This window comes from Lepisma saccharinum, chromosome 26 (genome assembly GCF_977018435.1).
Source record: "Lepisma saccharinum chromosome 26, izLepSacc3.1, whole genome shotgun sequence".
Classification (NCBI taxonomy): domain Eukaryota; kingdom Metazoa; phylum Arthropoda; class Insecta; order Zygentoma; family Lepismatidae; genus Lepisma; species Lepisma saccharinum.
This window is the reverse complement of record NC_139254.1, coordinates 41,538,617-41,559,890: the sequence shown is the minus strand read 5'-3', so window position 1 is coordinate 41,559,890 and position 21,274 is coordinate 41,538,617. Positions and strand designations below refer to the sequence as shown.

At 36.5% G+C, this 21,274-nt stretch overlaps 1 protein-coding gene across 1 annotated transcript in view; it reads right to left on the bottom strand.

The window, feature by feature from the left end:
* Positions 1-21,274, bottom strand: part of LOC145979849 (clavesin-1-like) — an 89,144-nt gene that overhangs the window by 26,799 nt on the left and 41,071 nt on the right. Inside the window, exon 3 of the mRNA XM_083112885.1 lies at positions 17,165-17,256. Within this exon, the coding sequence (XP_082969011.1) occupies positions 17,165-17,256 (92 nt within the window). The remainder of the gene's footprint in view (positions 1-17,164; positions 17,257-21,274) is intronic.

Sequence of the window (21,274 nt, the reverse complement as noted above, 5' to 3'; positions counted from 1 at the left end):
ATAGGGAGGACACCTCTTCCAGCATCCTTGCGACAAGGTACGTGCTTATTTCAATTGTAATTGTAACTGTAATTGTGAAAAGTGGAAACATTACAAAACAAGTTGTTTCTGTTACGGACTTCCTGTAACGCAATTTGCCGGGACCTGTTGCATGAGCTGTCGAGGTAAACGACTGACATAAGCTCCCTGTATATCTTCACGAAAAATAAAATTTTAAGATTGTTACAACTTCGAAGAGTAATTGTACATATTTTTTTTCATTACAGTAGCACTAAATAACAATACTATCTGTCTCAGGAATCTGTGTAGCAAGCCCACACATAACGGTAGAAAACCCAAAAAGCGAGTGGGAGGAGCAAAGCAGTGCGCGCTGCTGCAAATGGCAGGTAGCTGTAGTCGCCTTTCCCCTCCATGCATTCACTTCTCCTCTCACGCATTCATTGGTCGAGCTCTATCAAGTCCTACTTGCAAAGAGGACTGTTTTCGCTCATTTGATTCCCGTATGAAAACATTAGCACTTACGTTCCCAAAGTAATATAAGTAGAAGAATGTGTGTTTGCAACTCTGTTACATGTATTATATGTATTTAATAAAGTATATGCAAACCTTCAGTTGGTTTCTAGGGATATTGTGCTTGAGAATATCTGAAAATAATGTTTGAAGAGAAAAACATTCGTAAATTGTGCATATTGCCCGATCACAGACTTGTGTCTGAGATAAAACCGCGCAACAGAGCATAAATTTAATAATAAGATATTACTTTTGCATAGAGTGTCTTTTATTGCTTATCGTTATAAAGCAATATATAAGAATTACATGCAAAAAAGAAATGGCTAACAAATTCATTATTGAATTATTTTGATCTCACAAATTTTCAAGGATTCGCCGATAGCTGACGGATGCTTACACCTGCTTTGAGCGAATAAAAGTCAAAGAGTTCGTGGAATCGGACGTAATATTTTTATCCGCGTACTAGTAAGAATCAAACAATCTGAGATATTTGGATGGCAAAAGCAGATGGTTCAGTTTCAACCAAATGCTACCAATTGATGCATTCTAGAAATGATCAGAGGTATAAGCCGATTAATTCCTAAACACTTTGTAGATTTTCCCGAATTATAATCCCACTGATCCTCTCATACGAAAATCACATTCATATACGTATTGTTAAATAAATAAATAAATTGTTATTGATTTCAATGAATTAATAAATTCCATAAACGACGGATTATACTCTATACTCGAATAAAAGTTTCTTTAAACTTTTAATCTTTCTTAAAAATATAATTATTGATAACAATAAGTTTGAACCAGTTTCCAAATTCAAATACTTAGGAGTAATATTAACAAATGAAAATTATATTAAAGAAAAAATAAAAAGTAGGCTTAATTCAGGAAATGCATGTTACTGCTCTCTTCATAAACTTTTGTCTTCTCGTTTAATATCTCAGAAACTAAAAGTTAAAATATACAAAACAGTAATTTTGTATGTAGTGCTCGTATTATATCGGTGTGAAACTTGGTCCCTTACATTGAAAGAGGAACATAAATTGAGAGTATTTGAAAATAAGATCCTTAGGAAAATATTTGGACCTAAAAGGGATGAGGATACAGGTGAGTGGAGAAGTTTACATAATTTAGAACTACATAATTTGTATTCATGTCCAGATATTATTAGAATAATTAAATCAAGAAGACTTAGGTGGGCAGGCCATGTGGCACGAATGGGAGAGGAAAGAGGAGTTTCCAGGATTCTTGTTGGGAAACCTGATGGTAAGAGACCTGTAGGGAGGCCAAGACGAAGATGGAGGGACAACGTTGAGATTGACCTAAAGGAAATCGGTAGGGATGGAAAAGATCTTGCTCAATATTGGGAAAGATAGAAGGCCTTTGTTGCTGCAGCCATGAACCTTCGCGTTTAAAAAGGCTAGAGAGTTAGTTTAGTTAATTAGTTTAAAACGTGTGATAAAAACTATGATTTCTTGAACACTTTACATTCTAATAATAGTAAGAAGGAAACAGGAATTAAACATATATGTCGGTTAAAGTTTCAACAGCAAATCATAACCAGAGGAATAAAGAGAAATTTAATTCTTCTTTGTCGGAGTCTGAAGTCATTACTCATTGTGTGCCCTGTCATTTATAGTGTTTACACCAAAACAGTTTTTATTCACGTTTACAAGAGTGGTATAAATTCGTAAATCATTGAAGAAATCCTTCAAGAATTTACCTGATCTTTACCCTTTATATTCCAATACTCAGATATATTTTATTATTCAATTTGCTGAAGATAATAAATAAGAAGAAAAAAGTACCACAATTTTGTCATCCAATGCGTACTGATGTTATGTCGATCACTTAAATATGAAATTTGCTAAGAAATGAAGGATACCATACACATAAATTCGTAACAAAGTGAATTTCACCGTTCATTGTAAATTAAATGACAGATGATAATGTTTAAAGTAGCTTTTGGATGTATCTAAGTACTTCGAAATATATTATATTTTTTAACTGCATTCCAATATTTCTCTTAAATCAATCTACTGAAAATTTCTAACCCCCCTTCTATTTTGAGGTAGAACAATAAATTTTTGTTTCAAGTTATCCTCTTTTGGGAAAAAGATAATAATGTGAGACTGATTTTTTTGGCATGGTTTATTAGTTGTAATATGTAAACATACGGGAAGTAAGAGGAGCTGCATATCTGCTACTCATAGTCACTTTGTCGGTTCAAGCCAGTGCGTCAACAGAATGTGGACACCCGGAGCGAACAATATCCGTGGTTGACTGCGGAACCATTCTTCAACGGCGTCCCTGGACCTCAGCGTCGTTAGCGAACCGGTGGTCCCTTAGAACTTTCTTTGTTGGCCCCGAAGATGTGGTGATCACAGGGGCGACAGGTTGGGACTATAGGGAGGTTGGTCGAGGTTCTTCCAGCTGAAGCGCCGCAGCAAATCTTAGCACACTCTTGCCACTACACCATCAGAACACTGTACACCGTGACATACACTCATTCCCTTACAAATAATTCATACGGCAATAAATCTCGGCTTATGACATCAAAAATTGAAAAAAACTGTTCTTTGGTTCTGTTTTGATGAATCCATGTCACGACCGTAGGAAGTCAACTTGGTTCAGCACGTGCACACATTTTCCGACGATAACAACTTGCGTTATGATAGGATACGAATATACAACGCTATATAACCGTGCAAACGCAAGAGCTCTGTGAATTTAAACATCGACGCTAATACAATTATCAAACTTTCACTTGGCCGACCCTGTGAATTACCTAAACCATTTTGTTCCATAAAACTACCAATAGAAGATGGCTCACTTGTCAAGAGAAAATGATTTGCATTTTCCATCTCTCCGTTGTAATACTTAGTTTAAGAGATACTTGTTTCTAACGTAAACTACTCTCTCGAATGAGCATTCGTTCTCAAAGCGAAAACCTTATACTCGTCTCTTTAAAGTTCTTAAATAAAGGCCAAGCCAGCGAAAATTCAACCTTTAACGCGGAAATTGTGAGCGCTACGATAACTCAAAGTGTGGGGCGTTACCCCCACACCCCCAATATGCCTTCATGGCGTGGTGCTGAGCACAGGGGAGAACTTTACCTTTTTTTCTTTTTATGATGACTCAGATTTCAGTAATTAAAAGATTGGTGGAAAACCGTAAAAATTCAATTCTTTTAAAACGCTCCCAACCCTCAGGATATAATAGCATTCTAAAACAGGCTTCCTAATTCACATGCACGCTTACCACATTCAATCTCTGTATGTTACAGTTTCGGTGATTTCTCTCATGAGCTAATGTTCTGGACTTCACCCATCATTTTAAGGAACAATTCCAGAATATAAGACGACCAAACTTAATCTTTAACTGTAGAGTGTAGAATCTTACATCTACACACCTGGTATGATTTCAAGACATTATTGTGGTAAACACACTGTACGTGTATATTCTATTAAAACATAGAACATGTTAGTAAATGTTTTTGGGGGAAGAGGCAAATAGGTGACACGTTTTTTTACTTCCCAATTTGGTCAGTTGTTCCGTCGTTGGTGTGCACGACTGAAGCCCTGACGATAGCGTAGTGGCTATCATTCCCTTATCAAAGAGTTTTGGGTTCGATTGTCAGGAGAGGCACATTGAACAGTGGTTTGGATCCAACTTAAAATATAAATTCAATTAAGATTAGGCCTGATTGGCAGTAATTACACAATTTGCAGATAGATATTCGCCAGGTAAATTTATATGCGAAATAGCAAATTTTAAATAATCTCCCGCCAGTACTCAAGTTTTAATTGAAGTATTTTAAACACAGAGAAATGTAGTATCTATGACTAACATAGACTAGTTTGAATCGTCCATTAATTAGTCGAATAATGGTGAAGATTACTTTGCACCATACCATGAGGCATATATAGCAGGTGGATGATTAGGTAAGGCCCTACACATTCTTCGATCTCCGCCATTTTGGAGATGATGTGATCATCACCACGCTCCAGCCGCCTTACCCCACCTATCAGGCTTGCCCCCAGGTACTCATTTATTTCAGACTTGGTGAGCCCTAGAGCCCCTTTATCATCCACCTCGGGAATCGAACTCTGATCTCCCTCATGGCAGTCAGACACCCTACTAGACCACTGCGGCTCCAGTCGAATAATGGCCAACTTATGATTTTCATTATGATCGCTATTCCGCACGTCGAGAGGTTTATTCTAATTAGATTTTGATTACATATTAAGTTTCAGAAAGTTAGAAACAAATGTTCCCATTAGGTTATCTGTATTAAAGCAGATATGGACATACCTAATTATAATTTGAAAAACCATTGGTAAATCATAATTGCATGGTAACTGTATTGAAATATTTATGATTGAAATTAGGAAATCAATATTTAGTATACACTTCAGTGCGCTAAAATGAAATGCAACAACCTCAAGAAATTTTCAAAATCAGAAATGTCTTAGTAATTTTGAAACTATATAATTGAAACTGGCTACATTATGAAAATTTGCTAACTTGAAAATACATAGTTGAAATTTTCGGCATTATGAAAATTTGCTAACTGGAATGAACACCAAATTCTGGTCGACCTATATTAGTCAATCTTTATTGTATTAATTTTCATTATAAATAATGTATACAGTAGATCTGAAAGTAAATACTTTAACTGAGTAAGAATACTGTCAAAAGAGTAACATGTGAAAAGTGTGTTGTAGTAACTTCCCGTGTTTTTCAATGACCCAAAAGAAATTTCTTACTTTCCTATTGTATTCTTTCTCATTTCTTGTATTGATATAATTCCTATTTTGTCATGCTTCTTGTCCCTCTGAAACTATTAGCGACGATGAAGATGAATGGTGATTTGACGAAAGTACACTCAAAAAGGGAACAGGTAGAACTCTAACCAGGAACTTTCGGTGGCGAGATAATAAGTCGACCACTCAACTTGCTCGGCCACCAGGGCTGGCATTTTGTATAGTTGTTGCCAGACACTTTTCACATCCTTCCTTGAACATGAATTTTCCAGTCAACCGTATTTTTAACTTCAGATTTGTGTGGAACCCAGCTTAACATTAGCTTACCCGTACCGTATGATAAACTTACTTACTTTAAGGGGGTTCACAGGACCACACTTTATTTTACTACTAAATTCAAGAAACCATCTTGTTATTGAATCACTGCTTCCTTTTTTATTTAAATAGGTGTAGTTATATATTAATTATGATAATTTCAAATATTTACCATAATTGGTAAAAGAATAACCAATTATGGAACTAGTTATTTTCTCTTGCTGACTAGGTATTAAGTCCCTTTCGACCCATATAAATCTTTTCTTTGACTTAATGTCAGCAAGTAATTTTGCTTAATGAATACCACGCAAAATTTTAGCTAGTTTTTTCACGAATGTTTCAGGCTCTAGTGCTATTTTGCGGATTTGCAAATAATTATGCTGGATGTAGGTTAACTGCTAATACGTTACAGTACAAGCATATTTTATCACTCACTGAACCTAAAAGGAACAACATTAATTTTGCATCAATGCTTCTTTATTCATATAGGTGCAGTTATATATTAATTATAATAGTTACAAACATTACGATCATTGCGAACCACACTGTCACTGGCAGGACGTGAAGAACATGCATCCAAACGGATTGGCAGATGCATCTACCAAGTGAATTTAGCCTCCTCTAAAAATTACTTTTATGTTTTTATGAACAAATGCAATACACAAACATTGGTAACACCCTCGGGAAATATGTATTTTTTTCTATTTTTTTTATAAAAACGTTCACGGTTGAAATATCGAAAAAAAGATGGTGGGCCTAGCAGATAGGGTTAAGTGATTATTTGACTGCAAATAACACTGCAGAACACGAAATTTGTCCTTTAGATGAAAATGTGTGATTCTAATGTATTTGTGCATGACAGAACGAATCTGCAATTTCTTCCCGTGTATCACGTGTAATTTAGCCAAAAACACAAAATTTAAAAGTTACGTAAGAAACGTATGGTAGGCTACAATAGCCGAAAATGTGTTCCTCCTGTGTTACAAAGAATGAATGCTCAAAATTATACATTGGCATGACAGGATAAGATTTATGTAAGAAGATTACATGAAATACTGTTGCTTCCTCTGTGAGTGGGACAGTCGGGACAGAGATAATCATTATGACCGTAAACACTGGCCGCTACTACAGGCATCAAGATCATATCACGAGATCTAATTGAGAAGCGCCAGAATGTGGGATGCGGTAACGAGAGAGAAGCTATTTTAATATAATCAATCAATGAAAATGTATGTCTGCCCCATTACACATCAAGATTGGTTTGATGAGAATCTTCGTCAAAGCACTAGGCCGAGAAGGCCAAGCTTCCAGGTACCTCTGAACGAAATTCCCACACTTAAGTGAGGCAAAGGTTAAGGAAGGTGTGTTTGTTGGCACACAGATTAGAGCCGTTTGATTCTACACTTTCTGACCCAGCAAATGCAGCATTGCAGGCATTCAAGTTGGTGTGTTCTAGTTTCCTGGGTAATGTCAAAGCACACAAATATGAAGTCACTGTTCACGACATGGTGCACTGATTTCATATCATTGGGTGCCACATGTACCTCAAATTACACTTTCTGGACTCACATGTGGGCTTTTTCCCGAGAAACCTGGGAGCAGTCAGTGATGAACATGGGGAAAGGCTCCACCATGTGCTTGAAAAGATGTTGGACGCAGTATGCTTGCTGAGTATTGTTGGTCTATAATCAGGGAGGCCCCTACAGATATGTACAATCGTAAATGCTCCAAAGCGTTATGTTCGTAGGCATTGATACTGTGTTTTCTTACTGTACAATGTATTGTAATATGCCTATCACACATACTTGTAGCAATGCATCAGGTGGCTGTCTAATGAAAATGATGCGTGATAGAAGCATACGGTTTTAACACTTCAATTCTGTATCCTTTGTTTAGTCCAAATTACATGCTTTCATCTAAGGGACAGAAAAGGGCTTCAAATTTGTTGTGCAGTGTAGTCAGTGCATCACGAATAATATATAAGCTGATGGAGGTTACGGTTAGTGAATTATAAAAAACTACACTCACCACATATGAGACACGCGTTGGTTAGCCCCCGAGGGCGTGGGCACAACCGCGACTTCCATATCCTTCTAAAATGCCAACCACACCAGGTACAGGATAAGAAGGAAGATAATAAGAATTAAATAATTTATCACTAACGCGTGCGACTCCGTCCCCCCTTTCATGGCCTAGCTTGGAATTAAGCGAGTAATTTTGGCAAATCACAGTTTCGACCCGTCGGCAAAGGAATGTGAAGTCGGATTGAAGGCAGCAGAGGCACCCATTCCTGACGTCACTTAGCCGTGGGGGTGGAAGGATAACCCCTCCCCTCCACACCCATCTCCCGCTTCAACACTCCAAGCTCAAAGTTTACAAGCCTTTCCAGCGGACGATGGGCATAAAAAGCGAATATTTACGTTTCCGACGTCCAAATATAACGGTGGGTGGGGATCATCGTGCGTCACTACATCTTCAACTTGTGTACTACAAAGAGGGAACGAATCACTTTTGACAGGAGCCTGCCAAGCTCGGATGAATAGCTTTTTGCAGGAACTTGGTCGCATTTAACACGTCTTGTTTATTGTTTTAAGTTCCGCAATATGAATAAGGTTTTGTTGGAATATGGCAGCTTCGGACATCATAATCTATGGGCTCTGAAACGTTTTAACCGGTGGTAGAAGGGGAAGTAGGAAATAGGTGATAACCGAAAACTATATTTTCCTTCGTTAATGTAAACTGTTCTCAATCTACGATAGTATATACTGTCCTATATATAGCAAAGGTAAATCTATGTACTCTTCTTCCAACAAGCTATTCAAACATTTATATTCCTTTGGTTCACGGGCCCCCGATGGTGTTGTAGTAACGTCTTTTTCTTGTAATCAAGATGCCCCGGGTTCGATACACGATGAAGCCACATGGTGGATCGGATCTCACTTAAACTGTAGGTCCAGTCCTAATTAGATTATATGTGCATAAAAGTGGACTTAAAACAGATCGCACTCATTTCTTTTGGATTTCAGTCGGTTATAGCTGATCTCCTTGGCGGAGTGGTCAGCGAAACGCGCTACGAAACCAGAGGTCCCTGATTCGAACCCTAGTTAAGGATTTACCGGTAATTAGTTCCATTTCTTTCTCATTTTTTTATTCTGGTTTAATCACGGATCAATTGATATAGGTGAAAGATTTGATTACGGACTTTGATTATGTTCTATTTTTGGTTATTTTACAAGAGTTTCCATACACTTGTATTAATCACGACGATGAGGATGAAAGATAAATTGATGAGAAAGGGTAATGAGACAAACAATCCTACATACAGGGTACATGCATGACTACTTCGCCCCGGAGGTCAACAAATAATTCATTTGCTTTATTTTACTTCGCTTTTTTTGCCACTTTTGGCTAATTTGCGAAGATAGGGATGAGTGATGATGCGGTGAAATTGATGAATGTACACTCACAAACATCTATGCCCAGTCTGGGATTCGAACCCGGGATCCCTCGCGTCCTAGCGCGATGTGCTAACCACTCCGCCACGGGGGCCGGAGTCGGCAAATAAGTCTCAGATTTAACACAACACGGTATTACCAATGACGGCACCGAAGGAGGGACAAGACGGCGAACGCCCCCTCGCCCTTCCGCGGTCGGCATGCCGCTCCCGGTAAACAAGAGCAATTAGGCAAATAAATGCGCTTTTAAGCCAGATAAGAATTTATGTGAACACCAGACATGACTCTTTTCCCAGAATATATTCACTTTCCGTTCTGCCATCTCATTATTCTGTTCTGGTCCCGTCACTTGGCATTATGCGTTATTATGGTAAAAAACATCAGCCCCAAAAAGTGTAATAAAAATTAATCAATAACTTCAAATTTTAGAAAATATTAAAATTCACATTCGAAGTATTTTCGATTTCCAATTTGTTTTACAAAAATGCATTCTACAGCTTTAAGAACAACATGTTGCACATCAGACGAACGGCAGCGTGGGGATCTTCAAAAGCGATTCCAGACAAAATTGAAAAATTGAAATTGTGAAAACTAAGAAAAATAAAAATATAATTTGCTAATTTTTATGAAATATTGCTCCAGTAACTTCAGTTTCAAGAGAAATTTAAGGATTATTTACAGTAAAAACATTCAACTTAGTGCCCCATGTGTTATTTACTTTGTACACATATAAATTTGCACTGATTCTTCATGAGCGATACTATGGTACATTTCAGCCTTGAAAGTCCATTTTATTGTAGAGGACTAGATAGTTTGCCACTTAAATGGGAGTAGTGTGCGAGGGTACGGTAGTGTCGTCCATGATCAGATTGGACTTGTGCACAAGAAATTTTACATCTTTAAGGAAAAACAGGCTCTTTTGTGAGTGATAGATACACACTACTATTATCAACAATAAGTAGAAGAAAACATTAAAGTAATATAAACTACGAAATTAATCATCCATTCTTTCATTTGTTTTAGCCTCAATTTTAAATTTTTTCTCGTATATTCGTTATTCTTTTATTGTTGATTTATGGAAATATTATATAAATTAAATTTACATTTGGTGGATATTTACAAACAATCTTGCAAAAAAGGGCTCCCGCACTTATTCTTCTATTGTATGAACTTACCGTGTGAATCAGAATCCTTTCAATAGTGTAGATTTTCACTTTTCGTGAACTTCTAGCATTAATTTTATTTGCATTTGACTTAAAATATTTTGATATGTTTTTGGTGATAAACTGGTTACATACTGATAATGCAGTTTCACTGATAACTTTTGAGAGCATGAAACTGCACTTACTTCCTTAACAAGAAAATTTGGAAATCTGCAAAATCACTAAATCCTCTTACTAAGGTTTGATTTGATTTGATTTTAAAATTGTGGGAGCGTCAGCACTTAGGCTATTTTGCTCAAGTCACATTATACGGGGCCAGCCCCTTATCATTACAAAGAACAACTCTAACGTTGCATAATTTAAAATCTTAAAATGTTTTGACTTCTGTTAAAAGCTGAGGCTGTAAACGGGCACTCAGCACACATAAGGACAATACAAACAAAATTATACTGGCCATGGGGCCAGTCGTCAGAGCCTCGTTAGTCTTCAGTTCAGGGTGTACTAACGTGGAAGTGAGGTTGACATTTGGGTGTACTACGTGGAAGGTCACCCCTTACACCCCTCTCTTACTAAGGCAATTTTTTTATGTAAGAAAAACATTATATACGCAACGTTTCGATTTTGTATCAGGGTTATCTTCAGACTAAGAAACGAATTTTGAGGGGGAAAGAATGTTTTTCAGTCTGAAGAAGACCCTGATATAGAGTCGAAACGTTGCGTGTAAAGTGTTTGTTTTACGTAAATAAAACTGCCTTGATTAGAGAATTTTAAGTCTTTGTAATATGGAAACAAGGCTTAACTGTGTTGCCATTGGAAATCTAATGCAAACATTTGCTATTAAAATTTGATTATTTTATTGTTATGGCAGAGAAAATAAATGTTTATCTTTGTTGGTAGGATTTAATTTGCATCCTGTTACCAACGTAAATGCTCTTATTCGTTTATGGTCTTATAAAATATTAACATCCCCTTGTAGAATGACAATGCAAGGGAAATGTACAAAGAAAAATGTTAAAACAATGTAACAGAACGAAGTCTACGTTATAAAGCGCGGAAAAAGCTCTTCTGCAGTTTGTTCGATGTTTTTCTTGGGAATCGAACCCGGGTCTCGGATTACTAAGCACAAGTTAAAAAGTCTACACAACTTAATAATATTCGTCGCATCAGTACAAGAAAAATCTTAATCAGAGTTATTTTACTGAATACTCCTCCTGAGTAGATTCCAACATTCCAGCCATCATGAACCACTGCTTGCTGACAATTTTGTCGGAGACCCCCCGCTAAACGCTCTAAAACCACAGCATGTCGCTTACAATTTTCTCCAGGAAATGGGATTCATCAGTGATCACAGTTCGACATACACAACTCTTTGCTTGAGTGGGACAACATTTCCACGATGCTAAGAATTGCTTGCCAAGGAAAACACCCGCCTATCATCTGTCTCTGGCGGATGCTTCCCAAATACACAAGCACCTGAACGTTTATTTATTGCGAAACGAGCCAAAATTACATTACCGCCATCCGCCAGGCACGGTTCAAATTTCTTGTTCATGAGCCGACCATTTTTAATTCAGGTAGTAAATTGTAGCAGGATAGTCAACATGAAATAACGCATACTGAAATTTTAATTGGCGTATGTGTTACCAAATTATATACCCTCTCAAAGATGAAGCTTTTCAATAGAAATTTAAATCATACGTGTTTTCCGATTAAACTAACTCTTCGCTCAAAAAACTATTGTCTATCAGGTTGCATTATACCTCTTTCGACACGTGTGCTAGCACACGAAGTCTCATATGTGAATTTGTGCACATGCTCATTGTTTAATTTGTCCACTTTGTGCACAGGCAGGATAATCGGGACCGGACCTACAGTTTCAAGTGAGATCCGAACCACCATGTGCTTCCACCAAGATTGAACCCAAGTCGCCTTGAATACAAGGCGACAGAGTTAAAATTACGCCATTTGAGATTCCCTATGTGCATAGGTGCGTGTGCGCGCCGGTACAGTGGCATTTAAAAGTTCGTTCGTCTTGAACTTATTTCAAAATTTCAAATTCAAAATTAAATCTATTTATTTTCTCATTTTCCAATCTTCTTGAACGTTACTGTAGAAGATATATTTTGTAGGCTTAATCCAAATTTCAATGAATGGTGTGCATACGTATGTAACTGAAAAATGAAGGAAAAATGCAACTTGACACTACGCGAAAATGAAATTTTTTCTTTTAACCGAATAGCGTACTGAACACTTCAGTTTCTGAAAATATGCACACGCAAACGATTCAAAATATATCCATAAATCAAGTAATATTTCATACAAAAACAGGAATTACAAGTCTAATCTTAAATATCCTCAGTAATCTAAAAGTAGTTGAACTTTTTTCATGATTGTTTCCAGCTTCTAAAATAGCTGGTTTTAATGTACAGCAAACAGAAAGTATGCACGGATTTGCTTATGGATTTTATTGAAACAATGCGGATCATTTGAAAGTATTAATATTATCGCTTTTGTGTTTTTCACGTAAAACGGTTAGAGAAAGTTAGTTTTCTGAAAGCCTGCACCCTACTACCGTCAATAAAGATTACAGGACCCGACGTACTTTGAAATGTTCTTTCAACCGCGATGAAAAAGAACTGAGCTTAACAAGCCACACTAAATCAGACACGGAACAGAAATGGCCAAGTTTTTAAATATATTTCGACATAAATTTCTCCCTAAACTTCCGACAATAAAAAAATCATAGTTACCGAATATAGAACTCCGAAGAGAGGAGAGAAAAATTATTTTCGATTTCAATTGCCTAGGGTCATCCATCCTACTACTTCATCCTTATTCCGAATCGATGGGCACTTCCTCGTCGTCATTCAAATCCTTGCCAGTTCTTCGAGTGGTTAGCTGGAGCATTGCCCAGGCCCTTGAATCTGATCAGATCAACTGTATCCAGGAGCTCCGGCCTCGCCTGGTGTGTACAGGGAAGACTGGAAGTCAGCTGTTGCCTAACGTAAAGTACTAGACGTTCAACGTGGTACAGACGGCATGACATGCGCCATGAAATTGCTGATGACGGGATGCTGCGATGGACACCCCATTTATCTTCTAACGTCGGTGTGCACACAAATGGAAGATAATGGTGATTTATGTGATAAATGGTTGCCAAAAATTAGCATAAGGGTAATACGAAGTACAGATAACACGCTAAAAAAGTTAGATCTACGTTTATGACATGAGTTTCGAAGTTGCAACGTGTTCTAGGAGTACCAATCAATAAACGTGCTCTGCTTTAGGCACTGGATTGTGCGACATATCAGACACTAAGGCTTTGATAAATTTTCTCCGTATGATATGAAAATTCTGATTTTCTCGGACAAGTACAGATATCTAGATTCAAATAAAACATAGACGGAAAAAATCCTTGAAAAGGAATATTAGCAGCACGTTTAAAATCATCACTCTTTAGTGAAACAAGCAAGAACAAAACATTCATCTAAAAAAATGCCTCATATTCTATACATATTCACTAATTCATTTGCCCAATTTGGTATATAAAGTGTAATGGGTAAATCATATGCATTTATTGCTGAATATGAATAGAGCTTCTGTGCACGTGTGCAATGATACTTCCCAAAAAATCAGTCGTTATACAGGGTATCTAATTTTGTTAGAATACATTTTTGAATGCATCGTTGTCATGTTTAGTGTAAGTTTCTGTCATTAGAAACCCTTAATTATTTTGTGTCGAATTTAGAGTATTTGTTCAACTATCCATTTCAGCTGTTTATCATTGATGATGAACATGGAAGAAGTACCAATTTCATCAACGAGATCTGTTCAATGATAAAGCCACTTCTTGCACATGCGGACCGATTAATCGACATGATGGTCTCATTTCAATAGGCGAGCAAGCAATGCATTTTCTTCAATGAGAACGATACTCCCCGGAAGTTGATCTTTGACTTCGCTTTTTGAGCTGCGTAGAAACACTCTACAGTAGGACCCTATACTGATCAAAGGCCCAACTTCGGAAGTGTGTGCTTCTATGAGTGTCAACAACCTTCGTTGCGAAGTAAGAGCAGTAGGGGTAACGTCTCATTCCAGTTACAACGTTGCCAATCGAAGGTCTGTTTTTGCCAGTTGTTTTTATTAGCTACTTTGTACAGTGTTTGGGCGTTTTTTGTACTAATTTTCCGTCCTTCCTTTATTATTGTAAATCTTTATCCAGTAACGGCGTTCATCAACTCTCTCTCTCTTACCCATTTTACAGTACGTTTGACAACATGCAGCGTATCTGACGCTCATTTCTATCATACCGCAAGGAACTTTCCGTATCTTGTAACTTGAAAATGCCCGAAGTCAGTCGAGGAGAATAAGAATGAAGGCTGATTCGTTGCCTCTCAGCCGCCAGTTAGAATTGCGAGTGGTATAATTCTTTGCGACATGTATCTTGAAATAATTACATTTTTTCATGTCTTAATATTCTTCAATTAAACATAAATAATTGAAAAATGCTTTACAATATCCTTCTCTAACCATATCAAGTAATGTGAAACGCGTCAGCAATTAAAAACAGCCAAACAGCTAGTTCACAGCAGTGGTCAGAAGTAGCGAGCTACTTGTAGCGTCGCTACTGTAGCTATCTACAAAATTTGTAGCTGTAGCTGTAGCGACGCTACATTTTGAAAATTGTAGTTGTAGCGGTAGCGAAGCTACAAAATTCCTGTAGTTGTAGCGAAAATTTCGCTACAGCTACATTTTTCTCGGCATTTTGAGGTGAATTTTGAATGTAGCAACAGTGTCAGAAAAAATCGACAATAACCTTTAATTTTGCAGGAGGTTCATAAAGACAGTCTATTACGTGGAGATACAGATTATCTAGATTGTAGATTATAGATATCTGCGTAATTTATTTAATTAGTATCTGAAGAATTCAGATATCCAGATAACTAACTGACATATATGAATATATTCCTGCTAACAGCTACGTTTTTTAACTGCATCGCTATTTTGCCTCGTTTGCTGAACCATTGGAAAAAAGTGCCTCGTTTGCGTTACCCCCGGAACAAATCCTGTGGATATTCATGGTGTAAGATACACCAAAATGTCATTAATTGCAGTGCAAAAACGAGCAATGGAATATCCACTGCACTGACAAGGGAATAGTGCCAGCAATAAATGGTTCAGTACGTTAACAGCATTGATCATCGTCAGTATATAGGATCTCACCAGCAAGAAATTATTGTTACAAGAATGATAGAGTTTCTGGAATTACAATTATTTTCGGGATAGTATTTGTTCACAAATTTTAAAATTACAATACGTTCAGAACTCAGGTTTATACGACAGTTTCCTCAATAATTTTATCATATTGCAAAAAGTATGTACGAGTTATTGACTTTCCTGCAAAAACGACAATTTTCTTTAGTTAATATACATAGTTTTCAAATTTATGTATTTCTCCTACTTTTGTGTCACTTTTCTGTAACTTTTGCTAATCATGCCATCATCATCCTTCGCTGTTTCCTGCCTCTGGCTGGGTCGGCATGGAAGTCAAGCCTCTCCATTTTGCTTGGTCTTTCACAATTCCTCTCTTTCCAAGGTGTTCCAATCTTGTCTCCTAACACTCTCCACTATCTGCTCTTTCCACCGACATCTTGATCTCCCCCTTCGCCTTATTCCCACTCCTTGTGCATTGTAATCTCTTACTGGCAGTCCTTCTGCATCCATCCTTTTCATGTGTCCGAACCATCTCATCTGTGCCTGATCTATTCTGTTCTGAAGCTTCACTACACCCACTGTCTGTTGAATCTCCTCATTTCTTATTCTATCCCTTCTAGTCTTCCTCAAAAGACTCCTTAGAAATTTAATCTCCACTGACTGCATCTTTTCTTTATCTCTCTATGTCATTGTCCAAGTCTCTGCTCCATACGTAATTATTGGCACACAGTACGTTACATATTACCTTCTTGTATTTCATAGGTACATCCCTATTCCATATTATTCTTCGAACGCTTTGATATAGTCAACCACCATTCATTTGTCCTCTTCTGTTTACCTCCTCATCTATTCTTCCACTTATCTCAATCATGACAATGAGGATGAATGGTTTATTTAATTATTCTCTTATCTATAGTCGCTTTCGGCCACTTTCGGCTAATTGTGAGAACGAGGAAGAATGATGAACGATGAGCAGTGTGGGAATGGAGGAGCAGGAGGATCTCATCCTCCCAACTTGGCATCTTTTCTAGTTGTTTTGAGTCCATTTTAAGCATAGATAATCTGATCGAGACTGGATCCTAACCACTATGTGCCTCTGCTGGGTATCGAACCTGGGGCCCTTTTGTAGTCAAAGGGCTCCAGGCACTTTTCATTCAAAATGCTGACTTCATATCAGTCTATAAAAAATGAAATATTTATTCTCAAGAAAAATATGTTGATGTGAAATAAATACGTAATCCTACCAAATTTTATTTGTGTATAGTTGTAAAAATTAATTTGGGTAACACCCTAATTGCAATATTCATATATCAAATTTGAATTGATTTGCCACTTGCATAGGTATGGTATACTCAAAAACTATTGTAAAAATGAGTAACTGAAGTAACATTGCTATCAAAATTATCGACTGGAATCATGATAATAAATAACAGAATCTGTTTACCAGTAGTTGGGTTAATATGAACGTTCATAGTACCAAGTATTAACCCTTTCAGACCTGATTTTTGTTGTTGAGGAGATTTTTTCTTGTTGGTAATTTTTTATTTCAATTATTTTTTAAAAATATGTATAGACTTTTGAGACACCCTGTATAGTTTGAATGCCAAAATCCCTGACGCAACATCAAAGAAATTATTGTGTTTGATAAGAACAATAACTTGTTAATCGATTCAGATACAACAACGTGTGTTGTTCGTCACCCCTCGCGGCCCCTTAAGATACACATTTAATTCTAAACAATTACCTTTTCGAAAGCCTTCTCTGCATTCAAATTATTAACCCATAAGAATTTCATCAAATAGTGGTCATCAAGTCCAACCTTCAAGTTCGCCTCATCTACAAAAGAAAATAAATGGAGTCAGTGCGATACAAACGTTGCAGGTATATGTAAATAACACTTGTATATGAAAGAACGTGTGAGATATGACATTGACCTTTCTTAACTTTTCATTCTTTATTTCTCCAATTTGAAAGAAGGCCCAAATGCTTTTCCTTCTCCTTATGTTAGTACGTTTACTCAGCTAAAGTATGACAGACGTAGTTTGTTTCTGGCCTGATGCTTTTTTGATATGGACTTAATTTTAATTTTGGGAATATTCGCAATATCGTGTATTAACAGGTTATATCTTGTAACATAACCAATATCCAAGTAATGAGCTACGCCAGTTAACTTGTCCCATTAGTGAACTTCAACTCCGAGTAAGCAAATGCTTGGGTGTACTTTCGTTGAAAGGTAATATAAGGGCAGAAAACTGGCAAAACTGAATTTTGAACACTATTTGTTGTCGCATAATAACAATAACAATAAAGCATAAAACAACAATGCCCCATCAAAAATAACTGAATGTTTATAAGAAAACAGCCTTATATTATGTCTATAAACAATAACATTTAGGATGTTGTTGCTTTCTAAAGATACAGCACTCTAAACTTACTCATATTTCACTTTTCATTAAAAATCAAGGGGAGTGGAATTCATTTAAAGACCTTCTAATGGCATATTATTTATTTTCATGACCTACTTCAATATATAAAAAATATCACCGCCATCAATAGTTACAACTATCCAAATACTACCTATTTGTCTGAATTTTAAAATAATGGTTCTTAATTTCGAGACGATCAAATGAATTGTATCAGACATATAAGAGGTTATCCTACTGGCATTGTAATAACATTGCAGCCCTGTAAAAGATGGGTCTCCCATTTGATGGCCCGTGGAAGCATACGTTAATTCGAATTAGACTAGCTGTGAATAAATTCGACTGAAAGCAAACTTTTTACAGACATTCAAATTTGAAAGGTTTCTAATGCTATTTCCTAAACAATAATAAGAGTAATAAATATTTCTTTCTTTTATTTTTTAAGGTCGTTTGAACGGTCACTAGAAGGGTCTTATTTGCAAAATCTGGAATTTATGTTTTTCCTTTCTTTCATAAAAGGGATTATAATAATTAATTTTGTCCTTTCCTGGCACATATTTTTTTAAAATTTTATAATGATTATTTAGAATGTAAATAAAATAATAAAACGAGTGTAAGGGGTTAAGTTCCATCTATGTAATTATAAGTAATTCTTTATATTTTTGTTAGTCATGAAGTCCATAAGTACCACTCATTAATTGAAATTCTGAAATCATTAACATATTTTTACACACATAGCATACCTGGAATTCAAAACTATTTTTTCATTATTATTATTATTTTTTTTAAAATTTCCATTCATTTCTATTTTAATTCCATTATATGTGTGAAAATGAAACTTCAGTCGTTTGAAATATTTGGTAACAAGACAACTTAAACATTTCAAAGGGGGCAGAACCAACTTTTTTACTCAAGATAGTCATTATCGAGGTATATAGCAGAAGCTTTAAACACGCGGTATTCATACGCCCTCTGGCTTCAATTAAGCAGCCTGCATTGAATAATACGTGAAAAAACACGCGAAGTTTCGTTTTGAATTTACTAAATATGGTAAACGTTGCACTGCAACAATCGTTTGCATGTTGTGGATTCCATTCTTAGCAAAGAGTGAAATGTATTTCCTCACATTCGGCTACCAACCCAATGCTTTATATTTTTGCCAGAAACCAGAAGATAGGATTCGAGTGTGGTACAATTGAAAAGTTTCAGACGAATGTATAGATTTTCAAGACAAATGGACGAACATGTATTCTTTGAATTTCAAATATACGACAGGGTTTTTGATCTGTAATGAATCGTAGTCCGCGATCCAGGAGTACGATCTGATAAGACATTAATAACCGAAAAAAACTCTCCTGTATTTGGTGATATTCAGGGACAATTTCGTTTCAGAAAGGTAGCAGATTTGAAGAAGAAAGTACAAGGTCAGTGGCTCAAATTCGCTAGGAAGACTTCACTAACAACTCACTGCAGGGTCGTGGCGTATTTTAAGCATTTTATGGAATGTTTAGAAATAAAAGGCCTTGGTCGAAATAAAAGGAAATTGATCACGAGGTCACCGGCCTCTAAGTCGGAGAGGAGCCAATGTGGAAGCGCTGATGCCCGGAGAAACAGGCCAGTTATCTCGTACGGACCGAACTTACTCCCTCTCCTCTGTACGCATCCGTCTTTGGCGGATTTTCGATGCGGCACAATACTATTTCGGCTTGTTTTGCAAAATTTTAATTTCGATTGTTTGTCCATTGCCTGCTAGTCAGTCAGAATGTGTAGTTTCTATAACACTTAACATTGATGATAGACTACGGACAGCAGTTCCTTGAATAGACCTTAAACCCCATGTACACTTCGCAACATCTTATTTGACAGCCCCGAAAAAATTCTAAGTCCCGAAATCGTAAAATTAGCAACATTGCACTTCAGCTGCAGGTGAGAGTAGCCAACTTTGATTAGGTCCTTCCACTAGACCAGAAACGCTGCGGTGATAGCTTTTCAATTTAACACTTTCCATGAACTTAGAAACGATAAACCGTTATTATAATGCACAATCAAACAGAAATAATAAATTAGAAAAAGAACCTTGAAGATTATTTTCAATATTTTCAATATTTGTAGATTTCAAAATTGTTGTTAAAATTTCAAATAAAGGCACAAAATGTTATGTCAACAAGATTTTCAGACCTGAGCTAAGGACATCCCTGAGCAGTGATGGGATCCTCAGGTTCTGTGACAATATTGTGAGCCCCCCTGAAAATAAGATCAATCTGTTCAAGCTCAATACCCACAAATACAATCAGTTGCTCAGGTATGTATACTCTGAGGTTGGGTACTATGATGATTTTTATGTTATGACCCTTGTAGGAACAACAAAAATATATTTTGTAGAATTTCAGGACAAAACACCTGATAATATCATCACATATGAATACATAGAGAATATAGGATATGCATTCATCAAAAATTCCAAGACCTCAGCAGCAAAATCGAATTATATGAGCTCTATCAACTATGTTGATTGTTTCTCTACAAAAATTATATACAATTCAGAATCTGTAAATGCCATTGTTTCATGCTACCTCCTTTTCAGAACAGCAAAAAATAACACCGAGAGGGTTCTTGCAGTTGAGTGCTTCATGCAACTTGACAGATTGGAATATATTAAATTGAAAAAATTACCCCATCTCATATACAATATTGTTTTGGATGAAACAAGTGACACTGTAATTGTTCACTGTGTAATATCTTTGATGGGCCTTGAATCACATAAAAACAGTTTCATCTCAAAATTTGCAACAATCATAAACAATGAGGCTGTATCGGAATGCATTGAGTAATGGGTTTTCATGATTCTGTTCCTTGCATATTCATGCCAGTGTGTAATTATTAAATATGCAGAATTTTTTGACAGAAGAGCAATTTCAAAATACATCAAATCACAATCACTTATTGGGGATTTCAGGCATAGGTTCTCTGGACTCTCTGAGCATGACCTGTTCTCTGTTGGGAATGAAACTGAAATGCAATAGGTGCTTTCAAGTGATTTTGCTTTTCACTACCTGTCCCTGAAATCCCTAATAAGATTTGAAATATCCATGTTCAATACATGCAAAAGAATTGTTGGATTTTTTGTGAATTATTCTGTAGAGTATTATTATTGGCATTGTGGATTTGCAATGTATGATGATTACTGGTACAACAATTGCAATAGGAATTGTTTTGTGCACAGAATGGACATAATTATGCCGCAGAGTCTAAACTGGGTCCATTATAAAATCTCAAACAGAGTTTATGTGGACCTGAATCCTCTTGAATATGTCACTACAGATGAGGGCAATTTATACCTACCTGAAGATTTTAAGCCAGGCATGAGCAAATTTTTAAAACATACAAACTTCAATGAAATTCTCATGTATATGTTTAGGCAAAAATTTAAA